We start from the raw sequence: 22848 nt of genomic DNA, 5'->3' as shown, positions 1-22848 counted from the left end.
TAGTTCTCGCGAGAGCCTCACCCCTCCCCCCAGCCAGTGAGTGCGCGAACGAGAAAGGAGGAGGGCGCTTCAGGCGAAAGCACTGCAGACGCCATTATCCTCTGTTTCTCTGCTGCACCGACCTCGACGTCTTGCCTACTTCCCGCTTATTTGCGGCCTATAGGTAATTAGAGTTACTGGGGCTTGGGCATTGCGGGTTCGGGCAGGGGTTTGGCCTCCCTAAAGGCTGCGTTGACTTTTTCGAAGTCTGATTTTTCTCAGGCCCTTAGCGGCCTTACTGCCTGAAGGGAGGCGCCGGCGCGGGGCGGGGTTGTCGCCTCCTCCGGCGCCTTGATTGATGCGGCCTTGGGCCAATCGCTTCGCTCTCGCGCCACCGCTGTAGCCGGTGGAGCCAATCGGGCCCGGCGGCGGGGTAGGAGAGTGCGTGGAGGCGGGGGAGGGCAGTGGGGGCCTACGCTTGTTCTCTGTCTAGCTGTGACCGGCTGAGGAGGCGCGGCGGCATAGGGACGGTACCTTTGCTGGGTGAGGAATGGGGCTGGGCGAACGGCGCGTGGGGGTGAGGGCCGGAGAGTACTTTCTCCACTCGAGGGAAGGCGTTTGGGGGCTTGGTGGTTGGCGGGTTCTGGGAGGGAACGTTGCCGGGTTTCCCCTCCCCCCACCTCCGCCATTTCCCTGAGCGTATATCTGCAGTCCGCGTTGTGGTACTAGAGGCTTCGGAGAGTCGCTAGGCTTGTGCCGGTGGGATGAGTTTTGTTGGGTTGGGAACTAGGCCTTGTGTGGGAAGGAGAGGGAGCCGGAGGGCGGTAGAGAACGCCGCCGCTCTCTTTGTGTGGGGCCCGCCGCACTTGGGCGCGCCGGGCCTGGGTCTGGAACGGGCGAGCGGGCAGGGTCGCGGCTTCTTTCGTTGCTTTGTCTCCCGCGGTGGGGGGAGGGTGCGGGGGACGAGGTCTCGGGACCGCGTGGTGGGTGGGGGAGGGGGTCCGCGCTCGGCTCCGCCTAGTAGCACGTAGTCGCCATTACGCGGGCCGCCATTTCCTGTCGGATCGGGCTGAGGAGAGGTGCGGCGCTGGTGCTCTCGCCTCGGGAGCTTTCTCAACTCCTGTTGCTTGGCGGTTGCCGATCCCGGTTTCGGGCGTTGAGGGGAGGAGGGCGTGTTTGCCCTTGGCCGGTCGCGCATATACTTAGCAACTTTTTGGGTCTGGCGACTAAAGCACTTGGAGGATATTGGGTTTATCGTTAGAAACAGCCTGCTATTTGTCGTCAAACTCCTTTATCTAAATCTTGCGTAGCACCTCAGTATTTTGAGTTTGGGGCCGGTTTGGCGTTTCAGTTACTGTGAAGAATGGAAGGCGTAAAATACTGCCGTGACTGTGAGCGTTTCTCTCATAACGGGAGCCGCATGTCGCCTTCTGCCAGTCAGGAGAGGAGAGCTAAAAGGTTGTTCACAGTCCTATCACCAGTCTGGTGGTGCTGAAAGAAATTGTCAGGTTATACCGCTTTTAACGCAATTTGAAATATCCCGCTAGTGATGTTATTGGTGTTCAAGGGTTCTGTTAGTCGAGTAGTACAGGCAGTTTGGGTGTACTCCTGTTTCAGGTTTGCCTGTTTATCTCTCCAGTAGATTGGCCAGACGGTTGGGTATGGCTTGAATTTGCCTTTGTATTTCAAGTAGACTCTTCAAGTCACCGGTGGGAAGAAACCCAGAAGTTTATAATCCAGATGTAAAAATAATTTGTGTTTCTTTATAAATGTATACTTTCGGGAGCATTACTCGAGACTCATTACTCGGGGGCTTAAATGCCTTATGCGTCTGGTTTCTATGTATTTATATAAAAACATTATGGTGGAACTTGGTCCAAAATTACGGTGTTTTTGCTTTTACAGAAAAATCAGATAGGTCTTTTGGATTGTGTTTTAGGGCGATCCTTTGGAAATTTAAGATCCTAAAACAAGTTTTAGAAATGGCTCTTTTGTTGTGTTCAAATCTGTAGTCATTAGTATTCGGTAATAACCAAAAAAGCAAAACTGATTTGTGTTGGTTTTCGTAGGCTACTACAGCACTAGGGTGTCAGTTGGTCCCGCCCAGAACACTTCAGTTCTGCCCTGGAAGGATATATTTAATAACTGGTACGTTCTGGAAATAGTCATTTCTTTCCCTTGTCTTTAATATTTAGTACCCTGCACAGCCTGCTTTCCAAGAAACCAAGTGTACTAGCCTCTCTATTTTTTAACAGATTGGTGTGTCCCTTGAATACAAGAAAATGGAAACTGAACAGCCAGAGGAAACCTTTCCCAACACCGAAACCAATGGCGAATTTGGTGAGAAAACATTTTAACAATTTCTTCTTGTTTTGTTAATTTCATCATTTTTTTTCCCTAAGATCCTTGCTACTTTTTTGAACTAGAAGTAACTCATTTGCGTAGGGGAGGAAACTGATGAAAAGAAAGCCAGTAAATACAAAAGTTTTTTTCTCGCATTTAGAAATTTCTAATCCTTTGATGTGCTGTCACAATAAATCTCGTGTTTAGAAAATTAAGGGAGTGTATTTTGATTTAAAAGTTGAAGATTGAGGTGCCTTTTTTTAAACAAGCTTTTAACTAATCCCTTCAAAGGGAATGGAGTTAAATGTTAAATCTGTAGGTTAAAACTAAAATGTGATTAAAGGTACCCTTTCTTGAAGATGCTGGTGCTCTCTGAAACCTAAACTGTTAATTTTTAGGTAAACGCCCTGCTGAAGATATGGAAGAGGAACAAGCTTTTAAAAGATCTAGAAACACTGATGAGATGGTTGAATTACGCATTCTGCTTCAGAGCAAGGTATAGAATTTATCCTTGAAATTGGTTCTTACTCAAAGTAGAAGTTAAGAAAATGTTTGAGCTTCTGGGAAGCCTTCAGAAGGCTACAGAATGTAAAATAATTGTGTGGCTCTTTCTAAACAGACTGAGACTTTTTAGGCCATGATAATTATTTTGCTAATGATTAAAATGAAAGTCCTTAACACAGTGAACTACAAGCCTAATTAGGAGATGGGTGTGGATGGTCCTTATAGCATTAATGCCTTAAAGGTAGTATTTTTTATTTCATTGTGGGTTCATTAGATAACATCCTGATTGGCAGCTTACTTAACTGATAATATAGCTAAAAATGTGAAAGTATCTGCTAGAATTTAAGTTAATTGACTTGCAAAAAGGTATTATAAATTTGATGCCAGTGCTTAAGATTTATACTCAGTATATTTCTGGTGTCCTGAATATTTCAAAGCTCTGTCTAGGTATTTAGTTCCCAGAGCATATAACGTAGACTCTTGGTATTTGTTTAAACCATGTGGTTTTAATATCCCCAAATAGATTTCCATGCTATAACCAAAGGAGAGATTAGATACTAGACTTGTGTGGTGTTTGTCTTTGACTAAAAGGTTAAGAAGACACACTGTTTCTTTTTATCTTCTTCAGAATGCTGGGGCAGTGATTGGAAAAGGAGGCAAGAATATTAAGGCTCTCCGTACAGACGTAAGTATTAAAGAGTTTAAACTACTACACGGGCAGCTTCAGTTTATGTGTTTTTAGAAATTTAAAGATTTGCATCATAGAAATCATTTAATAGCCTAGATACAAGCCTTTTATAATAATTGAATACATAGATAATTCTAAAGATTTGCCATTCCTAACAAAGCCCAGATTGAGTTGAGGGGGGGTCTGTATTAAACCTCCTCACTTTCTAAAAACTTTACACCAAATTATTCACTTCAAGCAAGATAACATCTTAATTATAAATAACAGTATAAAACCCTTTAATTGCACCATTTCCCATGTGTGAATCAAGTATAGTAGTACTGAAAACCGTTGCAGGTGGCTGATTAAACTCCATATTTTTATTCCCTTTTTTTCCCCCCAATTTGCCCATCTGTTCTTGAACAGTTTGCACATGGAGCACAAAGAAATTGAGGTTGCATGATTTAGATACGGGTAAAGAATAGAGTAGGCACTTAATTTTATAACTGGGAGACCGTCTGTCAATGCTGATAATTTGTGTCTTCATATTTTATAGTGGGTTGACTCTTGTGATTAGACACATTAAATGTTGGTATCACCAGAAGTGAGCATATTTATAGGACTTGGCTACACCAAATTTCTTAATTTTTTTTCTCATGTTACACACTCTTTTGATGTTTCCTTGCTGAAGTTGAGGCAAATAAGAACTTTGTGTTGAAAACTTATTTGATAGTATTTCATTTCTCTCTTGGTCGCAGATCTTTGTATGTTCCTCTTGATTACTGTAAACTGAACTTAAAAATTTAAATTTTACAAACTTGCCTGTTAGGATCTAGGAATGCATTTTAAACCTCCAAGAAACCAAATTAGTCATTTAAGTTAGGATTTTTGGTGGTGTGGGAATTTTTGTCTTTTATAAACCTCTTTTCCTCTTAATCCAGATGTTCTATATAATTATCTGGGTTAATAATTTCCCCATTTCCTCAAGAATTCAAGTCATGACAGGTTTTGTGTCTACCCTCATGAGCCAGCCTGCTACTGAAACATCGTTTGTTTTTTAAAGTACCATCATTAGAGGTCCTTAAATGTTAAGCCACAGTCAGATATAGAGAAGTCCATTATTGTGTTAGTCTTCAGAACAACTTAAGCTTGTTTCATTAATTGAGAGTATGAGTATAGTTTGTATTAAATTAAAATTTATTGCTTTTCCCCCTTTTCCCTCTCCTTGTTTTTTTGGCCATATATCTCCGTTGCCCATGTACTGGATCGACTTACCCCTGCGTTGCCCACCATGACGTTGGCCCATCCGCCCCTGAACGCCCATGTGAAAACCCTGGTTGGCTATGCCCAAAAATGTGCTCGTTGCCAAACGGGTACCATACTTGACAACTTCTGATTGAATGCCCATGCCCAATGCCAACATCCACGAACGCCAATGACCAATGCAGTACAATGCCAGTGTTTCAGTCCCAGACAGCAGTGGCCCCGAGCGGTATGTCCCAACAGTTTATGCCTCACTGCCTGATTAGAAAGAGAGAAATGTATTTTATTACCTGCCTTTTATATAATTAAATAGTATCCCCTTTAGACGGTGTATTGTTTTTCAAGTTTCTGTCTTATTTTCCCCATTAAGTCTTTTTGTCACTGAACTTTTACCGTGAGTTGCCCACCCAGACGATCCACTAATTTTATTTCAATGGAAGGAGCACAGCTTCAAGTGTTGCATATTTGCTGCATTGTAAATCAAATTGTTACCGAAACAGTCTCTCGCTCTGTCTTTGTGGCCCACCTTGCTTCCCAACATTGCCTGTTCATAATTTTTTCTGATGAAATGCTAACTCTGGTTCACTTTCCTTCACTTCTCATTTGTGTTGTCTTTGTTTTTGTCTTGCATTTGTATTTGTTTTCTTGCAGAGCCCATTAGTGATCTAATTTCTAACTGGTATCCATAACCTTACTCCAAATACAGTGTTTACCACTTGCATATTCCCCTACTTTGCCTGAGAGAAGGTGTGCCAGTTTTTCCAATGTAACAGCGAGGGTATCCTTAATTAACTTAGTGGTGGCGGGGAACATAAATATTCAACTCTGCTTCAGTTCTGGTCAATTTATTGCCCACTTAATCTGAGCCCTTCCAAGAGCCCATTCTCTCTGTCTCTCTGCAAGTCTCCTAATATTGTTACCATGTTTGTATTGGGCATAAAACAAAATGCATGTGAAAAATGTATAAATAGGCTACTTTAAATGGGGACTATTAAATAATTGTATGTTCATCTCTGTAAAAGTTTGACTACTGATGATGACCACAAAACTCATTTTTCTTTTCCACCTTTTTTTGTACTATCTGGTATTTGTGGTGTTTGACAGCATATTGAGTATCAGTGCTGATATTGAAACGATTGGAGAAATTCTGAAGAAAATCATCCCTACCTTGGAAGAGGTAGGCTCATTTTTTAAATGTATTTTGCAATGGGGGGTGCTTAATATATTTAATGGGGCAAAATGGGGGAGGTGGAAAGACACTGGTTATAATAGTTTTTTAGCAGCAATGTGTTAGACTCTGCTGCTTAAAGTACAGGATTGTTTTACATCCCACATTACTTCTTTAAAACTAGTCTAGCCATTCTGGAGTAGATAGGAAGGAACTACCTATGGTTGTGCACATTCATGGAGTTTAGCATGTATATTATGGGCTTTATTTTTAGAAGAGGTTTTGAGTTAGGCTACTGACTGAGACTATGTTGGAAAGGATTATGTTTGATCTAGTTTGAGTATTTTTTAATTCTGTGTAATGTTTGCTAGGTGTACAGAGAAAAGCATTGTATGTTGATTGTTAGTGTAGATAAGCAATTTCTTGTTATTTAATGATAGTCATGAAATATGTTGTAGTAGCTTTACCAATATATGCGACAATAGCCTGATCACACTAGACACTTAACCTATTACTCTTATTTTTCTACTTTCAGGGCCTGCAGTTGCCATCACCCACTGCAACCAGCCAGCTCCCGCTCGAATCTGATGCTGTGGAATGCTTAAATGTATGTCATAGTGCCATTGAACCCCACTGAAGTATGGAGCCTGGCCCATAGGATCGATTTTATTTTCAACATAGTGTACTTTTCCCGTCTCTATAGAAAAAGGCTTAAAAAGATGATAAATGAATGGTCTTACAACTCACTGTTGACCCTGCTCCATGCTGCAGTGGGAATTAACTACATTTGCAAAGTGCTTTGCAGTCATTTTTATTATGGTGTTATTTGAATGTTAATAATAATTTTGTGGTAACAGCGACATGCTAAATGGCTGCAGTGTGGGTATGGTGTTGCAGGACCTGAAAATAAAATAGTTTTTTAAGGTGGTGCAGAATGTCCTTTTTGGGCCTGGCTATTGAGGATAATAGCACATAACTGGTAAAGTTATTGAAATATAAATTCAGGTTGCTCACTGCAACAGTATATTGGTATGCTTATAGCAGATAAGTGTGTATTGGGGAATCTTTGATTTGGAACTGAAACTCTGTAACTCCCTCCACAGTACCAACACTATAAAGGAAGCGACTTTGACTGCGAGTTGAGACTGTTGATTCATCAGAGTCTGGCAGGAGGAATTATTGGAGTCAAAGGTGCTAAAATCAAAGAACTTCGAGAGGTAAAGCCAGTGCTTTCTTCTGCTGAATTATTGGAAAATAGTTGTTTATAAGGATTTGATAGGCTTTTCTTATTCCTTCTTTTGCGTTTCTTCCCCCTAAGATTACATAGTTTGCTAATTAAAATATAGCAGAATGGCTTGGCCATACTAGATAAGTTATTTGCCAAAAGTGTATTGCAAAGCCCAACCCTTACAAGGTTTTTACATTGGGGGGAAATTTTACTAAAATATAAATTAAATCTATCTAAGCCTAGAACTTATTTTTTCTTCAGTGCATTTCATTTTTTTTCTGATTGATTAATGCTGCTTATTTTGTAAACCTATTGCAGAACACTCAGACAACAATCAAGCTTTTCCAGGAATGTTGTCCTCAATCTACTGACAGAGTCGTTCTTATCGGAGGAAAACCTGATAGGGTTGTAGAGTGCATAAAGATCATCCTTGATCTTATATCAGAGGTACCTTCAGAACACTTTTATTTACATTTAATTTCACAAAACATATCTTATTCAAAAGTAATTTCAGAAGACAAAGACAAATTACTTTTCCCTAACAATTTTCTATCACTCTGCTTTCCCATCAATTTAGAAATACTTTGAGAGAATCTGTATGATTGTCTTTTGACTGTTGGTGAGGTTTTTTTTTTAAATAACTTTTGATCATTCAAATGAAGTTTTTATGGTTCTTCTATAGTACTAGATAGTGATCCCCTCTGGGTAGTAACGTCTTCATAATCCCCATTGTGAAATTGAAAGGAATTTGTGGTCTGTTAACGCTAAGGGTAAAATTAAACTGTTGCCTCACGAGCAGTAAAACTCCCAATTTTTTTATTTCAAACTCACCAGAAATGCATTTTTTAAAATTTTATTTATTATGTTTGCATATATTCCTGTCCCTATCCTTAACTACAAGTATCTCGCAAGAGAAATACAAAGTGCTTGATGATTTCTGTTAAAAGAATTGTTAGGTTTTCCCCCTCAGTCTATAAAGTTGCTGTGTTTTTCTTTCAGTCTCCCATCAAAGGACGAGCTCAGCCTTATGATCCCAATTTTTATGATGAAACCTATGACTATGGTGGTTTTACAATGATGTTTGATGACCGCCGTGGACGTCCTGTGGGATTTCCCATGCGGGGAAGAGGTGGTTTTGACAGAATGCCACCTGGTCGGGGTGGGCGTCCTATGCCTCCCTCCAGAAGAGATTATGATGATATGAGCCCTCGTCGAGGACCTCCTCCACCCCCTCCCGGACGAGGTGGCCGGGGAGGTAGTAGAGCTCGAAATCTTCCTCTTCCACCACCACCACCACCTAGAGGAGGGTAAGTTTCTTTCATCCACACATTGACATACAAGCAGCAGCACTTAACAGATAGAAGGGAGTAGGTTTTCACTTCAAATACATGACCAGCTGAGATTACGATTATTATGCTTGCAGAGATCTAATGGCCTATGACAGAAGAGGAAGACCTGGAGACCGGTATGATGGCATGGTAAGAACTTTGATACTTTGTTGATGTATTTTATGAGAACTGAAGGGTTTAAAAGTCAGATAGCTAACATTTTATTGAACATGTTAACTGAAGAACTTGTCTTACAAATAGACTCTGTTAGTCACTTAAATCACTGTTTCTGTTTGCTGGGATGTTACGACTTGTTACATCTTTGTTTGCCCCCAAAATACATGATTACTAAAAACTTACATACAGACATGAAGTAGAAATTGATGTATAAAAATGGTGGCTCTGACAAATACTGGGCAGGTTCATGTTAATAGTTTTCTTTCTTTAACACAGGTTGGTTTCAGTGCTGATGAAACCTGGGATTCTGCAATAGATACATGGAGCCCATCAGAGTGGCAGATGGCTTATGAACCACAGGTTGAGTATCACGGGTGTTTATGTTAGTAATAATCTTAAAGTGCTTGTTTATCCACCAATTAAATATTTTATTTCCCCCATATAACATTTCTGTTTCTTGGAACGCTATGTACCTGAATGGTTTCTTCCCCTGAAGATTGTTTTCTGAAATTGGCTTACTAGGAAATATATGGGAGGGCTTTGGTTACTGACAATAACTGGGGGTTTTTTAGGAATGTGTTTGATTACCTAAAGTTTGGAAGGCAAAGTAATTTTCTGTTTTTGTCTGTTCTCTTTTTAGGGTGGCTCTGGATATGGTAAGTTTTCTTCTTTCTGAAATCAAACATTATTTCATGCTTTGTATATGAACTTAATACTCATTATTTAAATCAGATTATTCCTATGCAGGGGGTCGTGGCTCATATGGTGATCTTGGTGGACCTATTATTACTACACAAGTAACTATTCCCAAAGATGTAAGTATTTTTAATATTATAAAAGACATTTACTGAGTCATTTTTATGAGTTTTCTGACTTAACGAAGGTTTTAACAAAAGTATTCCCTTCTAGGATTAAAATTGTGTTTCAAGGACTTCAGTGAAGTGTTCTCCAGTTTAAGCCTTGTCAAAAAGTGTTCAGTGCTATTAAAAGCAATTATTAACCAGGGTTAGAGCCCCTGGTTCATTTATTAAAGGAAATGTCAAGTGGGTGATGTAAATAGGTTGTAATTCAAACTGACTGGTTGGAGGGAATTAAATAACAGTATAGTCAATAAGTTGTACAAGAATGTTCTTGATGGTCACTGAACATACAGGATAATTTTTTTTTTAAGTATATCATAAACACTTGCTTTTAAAAATCTTTGCAGTTGGCTGGATCTATTATTGGCAAAGGTGGTCAGCGGATTAAACAAATCCGTCATGAGTCAGGAGCTTCGATCAAAATTGATGAGCCTTTAGAAGGATCCGAAGATCGGATCATTACCATTACAGGAACACAGGACCAGATACAGAATGCACAGTATTTGCTGCAGAACAGGTCAGTTTGTTTAGCTTTACGTTATTAGCCTACACATACTAAAACCTTAAAAAGCTTCTCTTTCTCAGCTGATTTTTCTTTTAGAAGCCATGGTGTCTCAACCTTTTGGGGACCTAACTTCTAAACATTCTAATAGCTTTGCTTTAATTTTCTTCTGCCTTCTTGCTAAAACATGAAGACATTCGATACTAATCTTACTGGAAGAAGCCTTAACCAAGCAAACTTCTCATTTTTCTGGTGAAAACTGCTGCCAAAACCACTTGTTACAAATTATACAGAGCCTGTAGAAAATGTAGAAGATTCAGTGGATGTTGGTCTAGTTCTGTGTGGAAGACTAGTGATTTTGTTGTTTTTGGATAACTGAATCGACAACAAATCACAGTCTGCCATATGGCACAGGCCATGCCTCTACAGGACAAATGATTGGTGCTGTAAAATGCAGCAATTCACACCTTAACTGGCATTTCTTTGTCTTTTCTGCCATATATTAACAATTCTGCTCTACTAATGTCTGGTTTACTATTAATCTTTTTTCCTGGGTTTTACATTGCTCTAATTTGTAATTACTAATGTTTTAGTTCTTATCTCTAATTGTGTAATGGACATGTTTATCATTTTAATTTAGCATTGAAATTGTCTTAATGTTGAATAAGATTGATTAAGATGTTACGAACAAAAATTCTAATTCGTACTTTTTTTTCTTTTCTTTTATAGTGTGAAGCAGTATGCAGATGTTGAAGGATTCTAATGCAAGATATTTTTTCTTTTTTATAGTGTGAAGCAGTATTCTGGAAAGTTTTTCTAAGACTAGTGAAGAACTGAAGGAGTCCTGCATCTTTTTTTTTTTATCTGCTTCTGTTTAAAAAGCCAACATTCCTCTGCTTCATAGGTGTTCTGCATTTGAGGTGTAGTGAAATCTTTGCTGTTCACCAGATGTAATGTTTTAGTTCCTTACAAACAGGGTGGGGGTGGGGGAGGGTGTGCAAAAACTAACATTGAAATTTTGAAACAGCAGCAGAGTGAGTGAATTTTAATTTTTGTTCATTGTTGGTGGTTTAAAGAAGTCCCCCCATGTAATTGTGAACACTTCGCTTTGTGGTCACTGTAACATTTGGGGTGGTGGGACAGGGAGGAAAAGTAACAGTAGTCCATATGTCCCTGGCATCTATTCAGAGCAGTGTGCAGAATGTAATGCTCTTTTGTAAGAAACGTTTTATGATTTTTAAAATAAATTTAGTGAACCTATTTTTGGTGGTCATTTTTTTTAAGATGGTCATTTTTCAAATGGCTGAATTCCCTCCAACCTACCCCCAAACGGAACACTAAGTTTAATTTTCAGTCCTCTGTTGGATATAAATAAATGGCATCTCTTCTCGGACTTAGGCAAAATATCTTGACAATACTCAGTTCTGGTGATTCTTAATGATTTGAAGTCCATTGCTTGGGAGGAAATTCCACCACACATTCATGCTTATAATAAGCTGGGGATTTTTGTTTGTTTTTGCAAATGCTTGCCCCTACTTTGCAACGATTTTCTGTTCGTGATTCTGAAGAACCAATGTGGGGAGCAACACAACCGATGGCATAGTGGTATAAGTTTATACCAGAAGCTTAATGACAAGTTTTATCAATCAGAATAATACTTGGTTATGGAAGTGACTGATGCTAAATAAATTCTGATTATTTTTTATTAGATAATTTCTCACATATAGACTTAAACTGTCAGCTTGGTAGTGTCTATTAGTTAAACTTTGTAAAATATATATATATATACTTGTTTTTCCATTGTATGCAAATTGAAAGAAAAAGATGTACCATTTCTCTGTTGTATGTTGGATTATGTAGGAAATGTTTGTGAACAATTCAAAAAAAAGATGAAAAAAATTCCTGTGGATGTTTTGTGTAGTATCTCTTGGCATTTGTAATAATAGTTAAAAGTTCACTTCCAAATAAAACTCCCATAATGCTAGATTTGATGTGTGCCCAATTTTGAACAAGGGTTGATTGACACCTGTAAAATTTGTTAAAACGTTCCTCTTGTAAGGAAATACAATAATCTTAAATTATGTATTTTTTGTGTGAAGTGTTTTTCTAGCATTTATAAATCAGGTTTCATGGGGGTGGTAAGTTGAAAACTTCCAGTAGATGGGCTCTTAATTTTTAAAGAGTTGAGCATAGAGCTGAGTCATACCAATTTTACAAGTCTTCCTGTTCTCATATTACCTGTGATACGCTTGCATATTCTTAGGTTTCTATCTTTAAAATAGCTTTGGTTTGTTGGGAGAATTTTTTCCCCTGGTTCTTGGTTCATAAATCAAGTACTACCAGTTAACTTCGAATTTGTCTAGAAAGCCTGAGAACAGTGCAGCAATTATGTGGGAAATAATTCATGGATGCAATTCTAGGTTTTGAGAAAACATGATAGGCTGAAGTGAGCAGAATTTTCTGAAATGGTGTGAGTAGTACACACGAAGGAGTTTAATATTTTAGTGATAGCCCTCTTAGTTCAAGGCTGGGTAGGGGGGATGAGTGTTCAGTGACAGTGGTATCACAACATTACTTAATGCTACCTGTGATGAGGTTTCCTCAAAGATGAAATTATTCTGAATTGCCACCTGGGTGTTGGTTAGCTTTCCGCTTCTGTATTTCAAGCATGAGTAAGCTAGGGTTGCTGAGGGTAGTGTAACCTATTCATGTTGAAATGAGCCCTTCTTCTGGAGAAAGATTATCAGTAATGATATTTTAGTCAAATTGTAATTCCTGTTGGAGGAAAGTATCTGGAGAGAATACAGGCTTTCAAAGTTTTCACTTGTCATTCAGTAATTATATAAATAGACTGGTGACAGTGTTCCTATTTTTGCCTTTGAAAAAATCAGACGTTGAACACAACCTACTAAAAAATAGGTTGAAGGATATCTTGAGGGTAAATCTGGGATACAACTTGGGGGAGAGGCCTTTGTCATTTCCATTCTTAACTACTAAATAGTGTTTGAACGTGAGCTGGCAGTTTTGAGAAATTTTTCAAGCTTGAAAGAGGCACTGAATAAAATGGAACATTAAACGAGTTGTATAGGCTGATGCATTGAACTTTTAAAACTTAAGTAGTTTCAAAAGTGGTTTTAGCTTAATTTTGTAAATTATCAATATGCCAACAACAATGTTGTAAACCAGATTGCACCAAAATTTTTTCGGAAGTGAGAAAAGGAATTTAAAATATTTACCTGCTATTCAGATGTTAATAGTTTGCACAATGAGTCTGCACAGTACTTTAAAATTTTTTGAATGAACCAGCAGTCACTCTTAAGTCTAACCACTGGAATACACAGAATCTTTTAGGAAAATTGGAGTTTTTCTCTTAACCCTATCAATGAATGTCTTACAATGTAAAATACCTTGTTGGTACTCTAAAGGGAATTACTGTTCCACATAAAAGGAGATTCAGTCTCGATGTGTTGAGTGTAAATTAAAGTAGCCTTAAAAGATATATTTTAATTATCAAGGTTTGCCCATTGTTGGCAAATTTGAAGTGAAACTGACCTGGCTTTTTTTTGGCTGTGCCACACACTAGCCAGGATTGTAGTTCCCAGCAAGGGATCTGAACTCAACATCCCCTGCAGTGAAGGCCCAGAGTGTTGTTAACCACTGGACTGCCAAGAAAGTCCCAGCCTAACTTGTTATGGAGGCACTGAACCCTTAGGAAGCAATTTTGCAATGTCTCTCAAACTATTCTAGAACCACCACTGAAATCAACGGTGCTTGTTAAACAGCTCTACTGAAATGGCAACCCACTCCAGTGTTCTTGTCTGGGGAATCCCAGGGATGGAGGATCCTGGTGGGCTGCTGTCTCGGGTTGCACAGAGTCTGACACGACTGAAGCGACTTAGCAGCAGCAGAGCTCTACTAAACCACCTGTTCTATAGAGAGGTGCCAGGAATCTGCATAACAAGTTCCAGCAAACCATAAATTTCTGTATCTTTTTACTAATTTATCAAATATTTAATTCCTGAGGTATATATTGTAGCTCCTGAAGAGGCAGTGGTTAGCAAAGATTTGGAGAGACCAAGAATGACAGGAGTAAAGATAATGGAGCAAGAAGCTTCAAGTCTACGTGTTTAAGGAGCAGAAACCAACATCTGTTCATACACGTGAATGTATATACATTAACAAGCATGTTGCTTAAACCATTAAACTAGGGCAATCACAGTGTGTTGAATAAAATTATGCCCTCTGATCCTCTTAGATTAAAAAAATGGGGCATTGTATACACAGGTTAACATCATTTACCCAAGCCAGACCTCAGTACTTCCAGTCATTTGACTTGTGAGAGGATACCTGAAAAATTAAAGTCCAGACATGTATATGTTTGTCTATATTTAGAATGGGGAGCTAATCTGAATCAAGGTGGTAGAATGTGCAAGTACACATTGGAAAATGTAAAATGCAAACATTTTGTGGGGTTGGGCTTCCCTGTTTGCTAACTGAACAACATGGACTAGCAACAGTGTTGGGGTAAAATGATATACTAGCTACCCTATGACCTCAGAGCTTTCTATTCTCAACCTCACTGTCCAGAACCAGTAAGAATTTCCTAACCTCCCTCTCTATAGCTCTCCCTGCTATTTCTCCCTGCTTCCCCAAACTCAAGCCTATAACCCAAGAACCTGTAATTAGGAATAAAGGTTTGGTCACCAAAACCTCACGCCTTTTTAAAAGTTTCCCCCTCCACCTCCTGCAGCTCCCTTTTTTTTTTTTTTCCCATAGGCATTCAGGCGGGCTCTTAGTTTCCTGACAAGGAACTAAACCTGCATGCTTATGCATTGGAAGCTCAGAGTCCTAACCACTGGGCCACCAGGGAATTCTCCATTTTCCCCTCTGGGATATCATTCCCTTTGCTCCTTTTTACCTTGAAGTCTTGCTACCATTAAAGACAGGCTTCATTGGAAAGGAGGGGCCGCCTTGTTTACCTAGGAAGAAGAAAGGGTTTATATAGTAGGGAGCGAAAGTATATAATACCTGCTTCTCAGACCAAAGGAGGATAACTGATTTTGATAGTAATGAGGCAGATTTGGCAGAAACAGTAGAAAGTGCCAGCTAGGTTCCTCCAAGACCTCCCTAGCCTGGGGCAGGGCAAGTGAGAGCAGAAATTTCAGATAGGTTAAGTAAGAAGCCAAACACAAGACTGACTTCTATCTGGAACCCTGCTAAGTGTTCCTATGACCACATAAACTAGTAAAGCACAGCAGAATGAAGGCATATCACATTTGGCAGAGAGAACCTGAGATTTCTCTCTTGTTTTCTCCTCAGAATTCCCTTTGCTTCCTATGTGGCATAAGAGGAACACCAGTTAAGTGCTAAGGGGCTTTCCATAGGGCCACCATGATGAAAGGGGACAGTTACTGCATAGTGGGAGCTATATGCTAGACAACTTAACCGGGGACTGGTTGGAGACAGAGCAGAATCTCAAAGGATTGTCAATACCAGTGAAACCCAAATGAGATCAAGTTGGTCAAGGAAAACCACTGAGCTGAGTGCTGGAGAAACCAGACTACCAGTTACACTAGGTTTGGTTATTCAGTGGTAACCATAGGGAGAGTAGATGCCAAAACACCAGACAAGGCCCTTCACTTTCATTATCAGAAAACCTAAACCTGCAATCAGACCTCAAAAAGTCTTGGAAAGGTGAAGGTCAAGAGCTTTTAGTGCAAACAGCCTTAAAGCTCAGATCTGGAACTGAATAATTATCTACCTTGAATTAGATCATTTTAAACTGGAAGAGATCAACCTACTTTTACTTGGCAAGTTTATGTGTTTCTTCTAAAGTCGATGGGAATTCAGACTTACCAAGGAAGAGGGTAAAAGGGAATTTGAGACCTCTAGAAATCTCTTAAAAGCAGAAGAGGTCAAGCTAATACTACCTTACCTACATATGTTCCAGGTGGAGGTGGCCCCAGCTGGGTTAGAGCCTTTATTCGGTAAGATCATGTGACCTTTTTAATCGAGATCATTTATTCATACCTGTGTTTCAAACTGGCACCAAATCTGTGTATAGTTTGGACTTCAGAACTCTGTGGAATCAGACTGAGACCACATCATGGCTTGACTGATTCCCTGCCTTATCCTGCTGCCTTCACTCCCTTTATGTGAGAGCAATTCCCCAGCAAATCCCTGGCGCAAGAATCCCTGGGTTGGGCTCTGCTTCTGGGGACTTGATCTAAGACAGCTGAGCTGGAGCTAGAGCAAAAATTTATTTCACTTAGACATCCTTGACATAGATTTTGATACAGTAAGTCATGAGATGAATTATCTCCTGAAGAAGGAGTGAGAATTTTTTTTACTTAATGAGGAATAGCTGCATTCTATTAGGCAGGAGTAATTTTGAAGGTATATATATGGGCATAAAATTGTTTTTGATGCTGAACAGCCATAAAGGTGAATTTTGTTAAATAATACAGCATCAGTTTTTCTTTTCTAATAGAACCCAGGTTTCTTTTTAGACTTTTTCTCTCCCAGTTGTATACAGACTTCATGAGATAGAAATCTTGGTCATTTGAGATGCCTTATCACCCAAAAGTATAGGCATTTGACCCAGGCTTGCCCAACAATGCACTTTGTCCTGGGAATTTGTACCTTGAACAAAATAATGGAAACAAGGTAAAATTATCATATTTTTCCAGTAGCATCAGTAGAACCTTGGGTGGTTTCTGCTCTCAATATTCTAGAACTGCCTGATTTCTGTTTACATACCTCATTCCCCAGCCTTCCCTTCCATCCCGAGAGATTTTTCACAACTTTCTCATTTTACTTTTTATATTTATTTTTAGTTGTTTATTTAGCTGCACCAGATCTTAGTTGCTACACATAGGATCTTTAGTTGAGTCATGTGAAACTTAGTTGGGGAATCTAGTTCCCTGACCAGGTATTGAACCCAGGCCCCCTGCCTTGGGAGTGCAGAGTCTTAGCCACTTGATCACCAGGGAAGTCCCATATGTGACTTTTTAAAAAATTAATTTTCCTTAAATTAATTAGCTGATCACTTGCTATTATACACAGTCCATCAAATGGAGACTTTTAAATTAATTTTGTTTATTGAGACATAGTTGATGTACAATATTATATAAGTTGCAGGTGTATAACATAGTGAGTTAACAATTTTTAGTTATACTCTATAGTTATTATAAAAGATTTGCTGTATTCTCTGTGTGTATAGTATATATCCCAATAGCCTATTTATTTTACACATAGTAGTTGGTACCTCTTAATCCACTACCCCAGTCTTGCCTCTCCCCCTTTCCCTCTTCCCACTCCTAACCACTAATTTGTGCTGTATGAGTCTACTTCTGTTTTATTATATTCACTAGTTTGTTGTATTTTTTAGATTCCATGTGTTAGTGATATCACACAGTATTTGTCTTTCTCTGTCTGGCTTATTCCACTAAGCATGATATCTCCAAGTCCATCCGTGTCGTTGCATTAAGGGGCTTTTCTTGTGCAGGCAGCATTGCTAACTTCAGGGAAGTGAAAGTGAAGTCGCTTTGTCATGTCCAACTCTTTGCAACCACTGTGGACTGTAGCCCACCAGGCTCCTCCTTCCACGGGATTCTCCAGGCAAGAATACTGGAGTGGGTTGCCATTTCCTTCTCCAGGGGATCTTCCCAACCCAGGGATCGAACCTGGGTCTCCCGCATTGCAGGCAGACACTTTAACCTCTGAGCTACCAGGGAAGCCCAATTTCAGGGAGGAGAGCCACAAAGTATGGGTGAGAGCTTCCTGCTCCACCTCAGCTGCCACTACTGCAACTGGTGTCACTTGGGCCTTCACAGCAATGCCATTTTGGGCATCAATCAGTCATTTTCTAGGAGAGTGCCAGGCCCTATCTCAAGGCTGCCAATGAACATACAGAGCACCTATCAATGTGCCCCAAGTTTCTGGCTTTCTCTTTCACTTTCAGACTTTGATAAAATACTACACCTCACAGGCAGTGGATCTGCCTTCCCTAACAGTCACTGAAACGCTGGATGATTCAGTCTGAAATGCTAGTGGAGTTAACTCCCAGCAGGGAAGTTCAGTTCAGTTCAGTCGCTCAGTCATGTCCGACTCTTTGTAGCCCCATGAACTGCAGCATGCCAGGCTTCCCTGTCCATCACCAACTCCCAAAGCCTACACAAATTCATGTCCATCGCATCAGGGATGCCATCTAACCATCTCATCCTCTGTTGTCCCCTTCTGCCTTCAATCTTTCCCAGCATCAGGGTCTTTTCAAATGAGTCGGATCTTCGCATCAGGTGGCCAAAGTATTGGAGTTTCAGCTTCAGCATCAGTCCTTCCAATGAATGTTCAGGACTGATTTCCTTTAGGATTGACTGGTTGGATCTCCTTGCAGTCCAAGGGACCCTCAAGGGTCTTTTCCACCACCACAGTTCAAAACCATCAATTTTTCGGTGCTCAGCTTTCTTTATAGTCCAACTCTCACATGCCCAGCAGGGAAACCTCTGCCCAAAAGGAAATAGAAGAGAGATGCTCACTGCCCACTGATAAATCCTCTCTGGCCAACTCCACCCATGCTGCTACCTGAAGACACCTGGAGGTAGGTGGTCAGTTTCAGCTCAGGCCACCAAGCTACTGAGCTCTGTGTTGTTAGAGATACAGAAAGAATTATTAGGTCACAAAGGAGCTGGCATTCATGTTCTTGAAATGAGCTACAGACTATCAGCTTTAGCTAAGATTATCAATAACATATAGAATCTTGTGCAGAAATTGTTAGCCATTCCAGACAATGATTTTTGTGCAAAGAGGAGAGTTGGTTGAGCCAGTTCCATAAGTGAGTGAAGTCACTCAGTTGTGTCTGACTCTTTGCGACCCCATGGACTATAGCCTACCAGGCTCCTCCGACCATGGGATTCTCCAGGCAAGAATACTGGAGTGGGTTGCCTTTTCCTTCTCCAGGGAATCTTCCCAACCCAGGGATCTAACTCAGGGATCGAACTTGGGTCTCCCACATTGGAGGCAGACGCTTTAACCTCTGAGCCACCGTGGAACTGAGCCAGTTCCATGCTATCCCCTTAAACCTTCTTGACCTGAAAGTAGGAAGGTGTGCCAGCCATTTGATGACAAGAGCTTGGTCAGCTAAGGCCCCAGAAGCCTTGAAGTTTGGGAACTGTGAATGTCATCTATTCTAAACTTAGAAGTTACAGGAAAATTCTGAATCCAAGACCCTGGAACCTCAATCAGGTCACCTCCTGCATGTATTACTGAACAAATGAGACCAGGCCCAGAGCAGAATTTTACTTTATTCCTGATGTCAAAGGAGCAGTGGCTGCTTTTTGACATGTTCTCAAATTTCCCAAAGCTTCCCTGGTGGCTCTGATGGTAAAGCATCTGTCTACAATGTGGGAGACCCGGGTTTGATCCCTGGGTTGGGAAGATCCCCTGGAGAAGGAAATGGCAATCCACTCCAGTACTATTGCCTGGAAAATCCCATGGACAGAGGAGCCTGGTATGCTACAGTCCATGGGGTCCCAAAGAGTCTGACACGACTGTGCGATTTCACTCACTCACTCAAATTTCCCATATAAACCAGTTTGATGTTTAAAAGTTTGGTGTGGTTTTTGATGGTGCCGAGAAGAATGCTGGCTCTGTAGGGGTCACATTGGTGATATTTCAAGATATCCTGCTAGGGTTTGCCCTCAGAGTGTGCCCTTCCATTGTGGAATACAAAGTGTAGGCCGGAAACAACACTTTATTCAAACAGCTCCCTACCTTGCTTCTACAGTATCAGCTTGGTCTTGGAGCAGATCAAGAATAACAGTGGCATAAGAAAAAGAATAACAGTGGCAAAGGACTTCCTTGGTGACCCAGTGGTTAAGACACCATGTTTCCACTACAAGGGTGCAGGTTTGATCTCTGGTCAAGGAAGTCACCCCCTCCAAAAAAAAAGAATAACAGTGGTGAAGCAGCCATGAAGCTTAGTTCCATCAAATCTCAAATGATTTATCATATTATTGATAATTCTGAAGGATTCTGTGTATATCTAGTGAAACCCAGAATAGAAGCAGGACGAATATTTCACTCTGCATTGGCAATGTCAATGGAGATGCTGCTTTAGAATAAAAGATTTCTTGATAAAGCTCTTGAATTCAATATAATCTCCTTGAAAGGGCATGGGTCTGTGGGAGGTATCATGGCTTCTTTGAATAAGGGTGGCAGGATAGAAGATGTTCAGAAGTTGGTAGCCTCCATGAAAAATTCTTTGGAGATATATCAGTGAAGAACACATCCTAAGCAATATGCACTCTGTCCTTGAATAACATACAAAGTTTAAAATAACTTGGGAATTGCTCCAGAAAACCTTAACAAACATGGCATTTTTCTTGAATGGACATGTTTATTATGGCTTCCCATGTGGCTCAGTGGTAAAGAATCCGCCTGACAATGGAGAAGAGAAACGTTCTGTCTCTGGGTCAGAAAGATAAAGATTATTCTCTTTCAAGGAACAACAGCAAAACATCCTGGGACTTGCATGCATGTCATCAGTTGCTTCAATCATGTCCAACTCTTTGCAACCGCATGGACCATAGCCCACCAGGCTCCTCTGTCTGAGGGATTTCCCAGACCAAGAATACTGGAGTGGGTTGGGTTGCCATTTCCTTCTCCAGGGGATCTTGCTGACCCAGGGATCAAACCCACATCTCCTGCATTGCAGGCAGATTCTTTATCACTGAGTCACCAGGGATTCCCCACTTGAACTGAAGTGTTTTAGAAATCTTCCTCTTGCTTTTCTAACAAACTAGCTTAGGTTGCCTTTGCTGCTAGTTTTTCTAGCTAGATCTCAGTATTCCGACTTGATTGTGGACTTAATTATGCAAATTATAGTTATTTGTATCTCAAGGCACACAGACACAAAGCGTGTGTGTGTGTTGGGGGGTGGATGGTGTCTTCTAGGAGTGTGATTCTTGATCCTTTACAAAATGACAGCAGTGGGGTCTTCTGGGTTCCAAAGCTGTTAGTTCAGGGCAACACCAACGGCATGCTGAGTGTTCAGGAATTCCAGACTAAAGGGCAAACTGGAGATTGTTCTCTGTACTGTTATTCTCATCAAGAGATTAAAGTGACATCCTACATGTTTATATAGCAAAGTCTTTTTACTACCAAATAGTTTATATACCTATGCATTTATATTTCCAATAATGTGGTTCTCTGTAATACATTTAGAGATTTTTAGAATTTGATAGAATCCTTGACTTCTTGTGTTATAGTATTATGTTCACAACAGTTGTGGCTCTCTCCTCTTCCACCCTTCCTCCCTTTAAAAAAAAGATTTAGAAGTTCTCAGGTTCACTTTTGTTTTCCTTTGCAAGAGTAGAAAAAGAAGGTTGGTTGGTTGGCTCTTTTTTAGTTAAGCCATTGAACTAAAATTCTCTGTTAAACTCTCTTATCCTTTGTTCACTTGAACGTTCTCTTTATAGTATTTGAAGAGAGGGATACTGTGAATTCTGGAAGATCTTTCCTGAAGTCTTTTCCCCTATTGTTTAGACACAGTCAGAAGTTTATGTTGAAAGGTAAAGAACATTAAAATCTTAAAACATCAAAAAAAAGAGAAAGAGAGGAGAATTTCCTCCTTTTCTCCCTCCACAAAACCTGAGTACAATTTCTTCCAGTAGTTTTTCTAGTGTGGTGTAGACTGTTACAAAGTTGCATCTCTTCCAGGCTCCGGACAAAGCAGTAGCCAGCACACATTACTTGCCAACCAAACCTCCTCTTCCCTCTCCCTCGCTGTCAATGCCCTCAGACTACACCTCATAGATAAAACATTAGCACTTAATCCCTGCCTCAGGTTGTGTCACCATAGTATTTTTTCACATCTATTTATTTTTGCACTTTTTAAAAGCAGATTTTTCACAAATGGTAGTGCTGTGAACCTCCTCTCTGCCCACACCTTTTCTTCCCCCACTACTATCTAAGTGATCTACTGCCAACTGGCACCAATTCTCCAAATCAAAGTATGCATTGCAAATACAATTGTGTGATTTGTGTGTGATTTACTAAAAAATACAGAGAGGCAATCTGTCTACTTCTGTTTCTCAGAGTCTCTCCCGAATATTTCGGTGTTTTTTTTTTTTTTGGTTCTTTGGTTTCTTCCAATTTTATTGAGATATAATTGACATGCAGCACTGTATAAGTTTAAGGTGTACAGCATAATGATTTGATTTACCTACATCAATTTTATTGTGAAATGATGATCATAAGTTCAGTTGACCATCCATTACTTCATATAGGTGCAAAATTAAAGAAAGGAAATGTGTTTTTCTTACAATGAGAACTCTTAGGATTTACTCTGTTAACAGCTTTCATATATAACATCCAGCAATGTTAATTATATTTGGCATGTTATACAGTAAAATAGTACTTATAACTGGAAGTTCATAACTTCTGGCTGCCTTCATTCAATTTCTACTCCCCACTTCCACATATTTGAATATCAGTTCTGGAAACTTCTTTAGCTTGTCTTTGAGCAGTGCAACAACCCCTTTCTTGATGATTTCCAGATTCCATTCCACTGACAGCTCAGCTCCAGCTTTTAGCAAACTTGAGCTAACGGTGATTACCAGACCAATATTTTGTGTTATATCCTGAAATGAAGTGTGGTGAGTTCAAAATTGTTCAAAGAGACTGTATGTGCAAACCAGTGCATATACCAAGTCTGGATGGTGGTGCAGAGAATTTGGCAGGCAGGCAGGAACTGATGATCTCTAATATCATTCAAATCACTTCTTCAATGACATTTAAGTCTTGTTTGTAATCTACTGAAGGAACATCA

The 22848-nt window shown here is 40.0% G+C and overlaps 1 protein-coding gene and 1 pseudogene across 10 annotated transcripts; both read left to right on the top strand.

Moving 5' to 3' along the window:
- The first annotated feature begins 31 nt into the window (after positions 1–31).
- HNRNPK (heterogeneous nuclear ribonucleoprotein K) lies at positions 32–12100 on the top strand. 10 transcript variants are annotated; one of them, XM_040244652.1, is made up of 17 exons: positions 32–163; positions 2049–2127; positions 2235–2319; positions 2721–2818; positions 3455–3511; positions 4942–4985; positions 5861–5933; positions 6460–6531; positions 7028–7141; positions 7471–7599; positions 8152–8459; positions 8576–8630; positions 8934–9017; positions 9298–9313; positions 9390–9472; positions 9865–10034; positions 10809–12100. In XM_040244652.1, exons 3-17 carry the CDS (start codon positions 2262–2264, stop codon positions 10837–10839), a joined length of 1392 nt encoding a protein of 463 aa, XP_040100586.1. In that variant the 5' UTR covers positions 32–163; positions 2049–2127; positions 2235–2261; the 3' UTR covers positions 10840–12100. The 10 variants fall into 10 exon arrangements, 9 of the variants coding, with proteins under 9 accessions (XP_040100586.1, XP_040100554.1, XP_040100610.1 ...); XM_040244620.1 differs by having other exon boundaries at positions 10749–12100; XM_040244630.1 differs by lacking the exon at positions 32–163 and adding an exon at positions 362–522 and having other exon boundaries at positions 10749–12100.
- Positions 12101–14567: 2467 nt separating this feature from the next.
- On the top strand, positions 14568–20298 carry LOC120882841 (annotated as a pseudogene).
- Positions 20299–22848: the final 2550 nt, after the last annotated feature.

Source organism: Oryx dammah, unplaced genomic scaffold, assembly GCF_014754425.2.
Source record: "Oryx dammah isolate SB20612 unplaced genomic scaffold, SCBI_Odam_1.1 HiC_scaffold_1, whole genome shotgun sequence".
Taxonomy (NCBI): Eukaryota; Metazoa; Chordata; class Mammalia; order Artiodactyla; family Bovidae; genus Oryx; species Oryx dammah.
The sequence above is the reverse complement of the archived record's forward strand: the minus strand, read 5'-3'. Positions and strand labels throughout refer to the sequence as shown.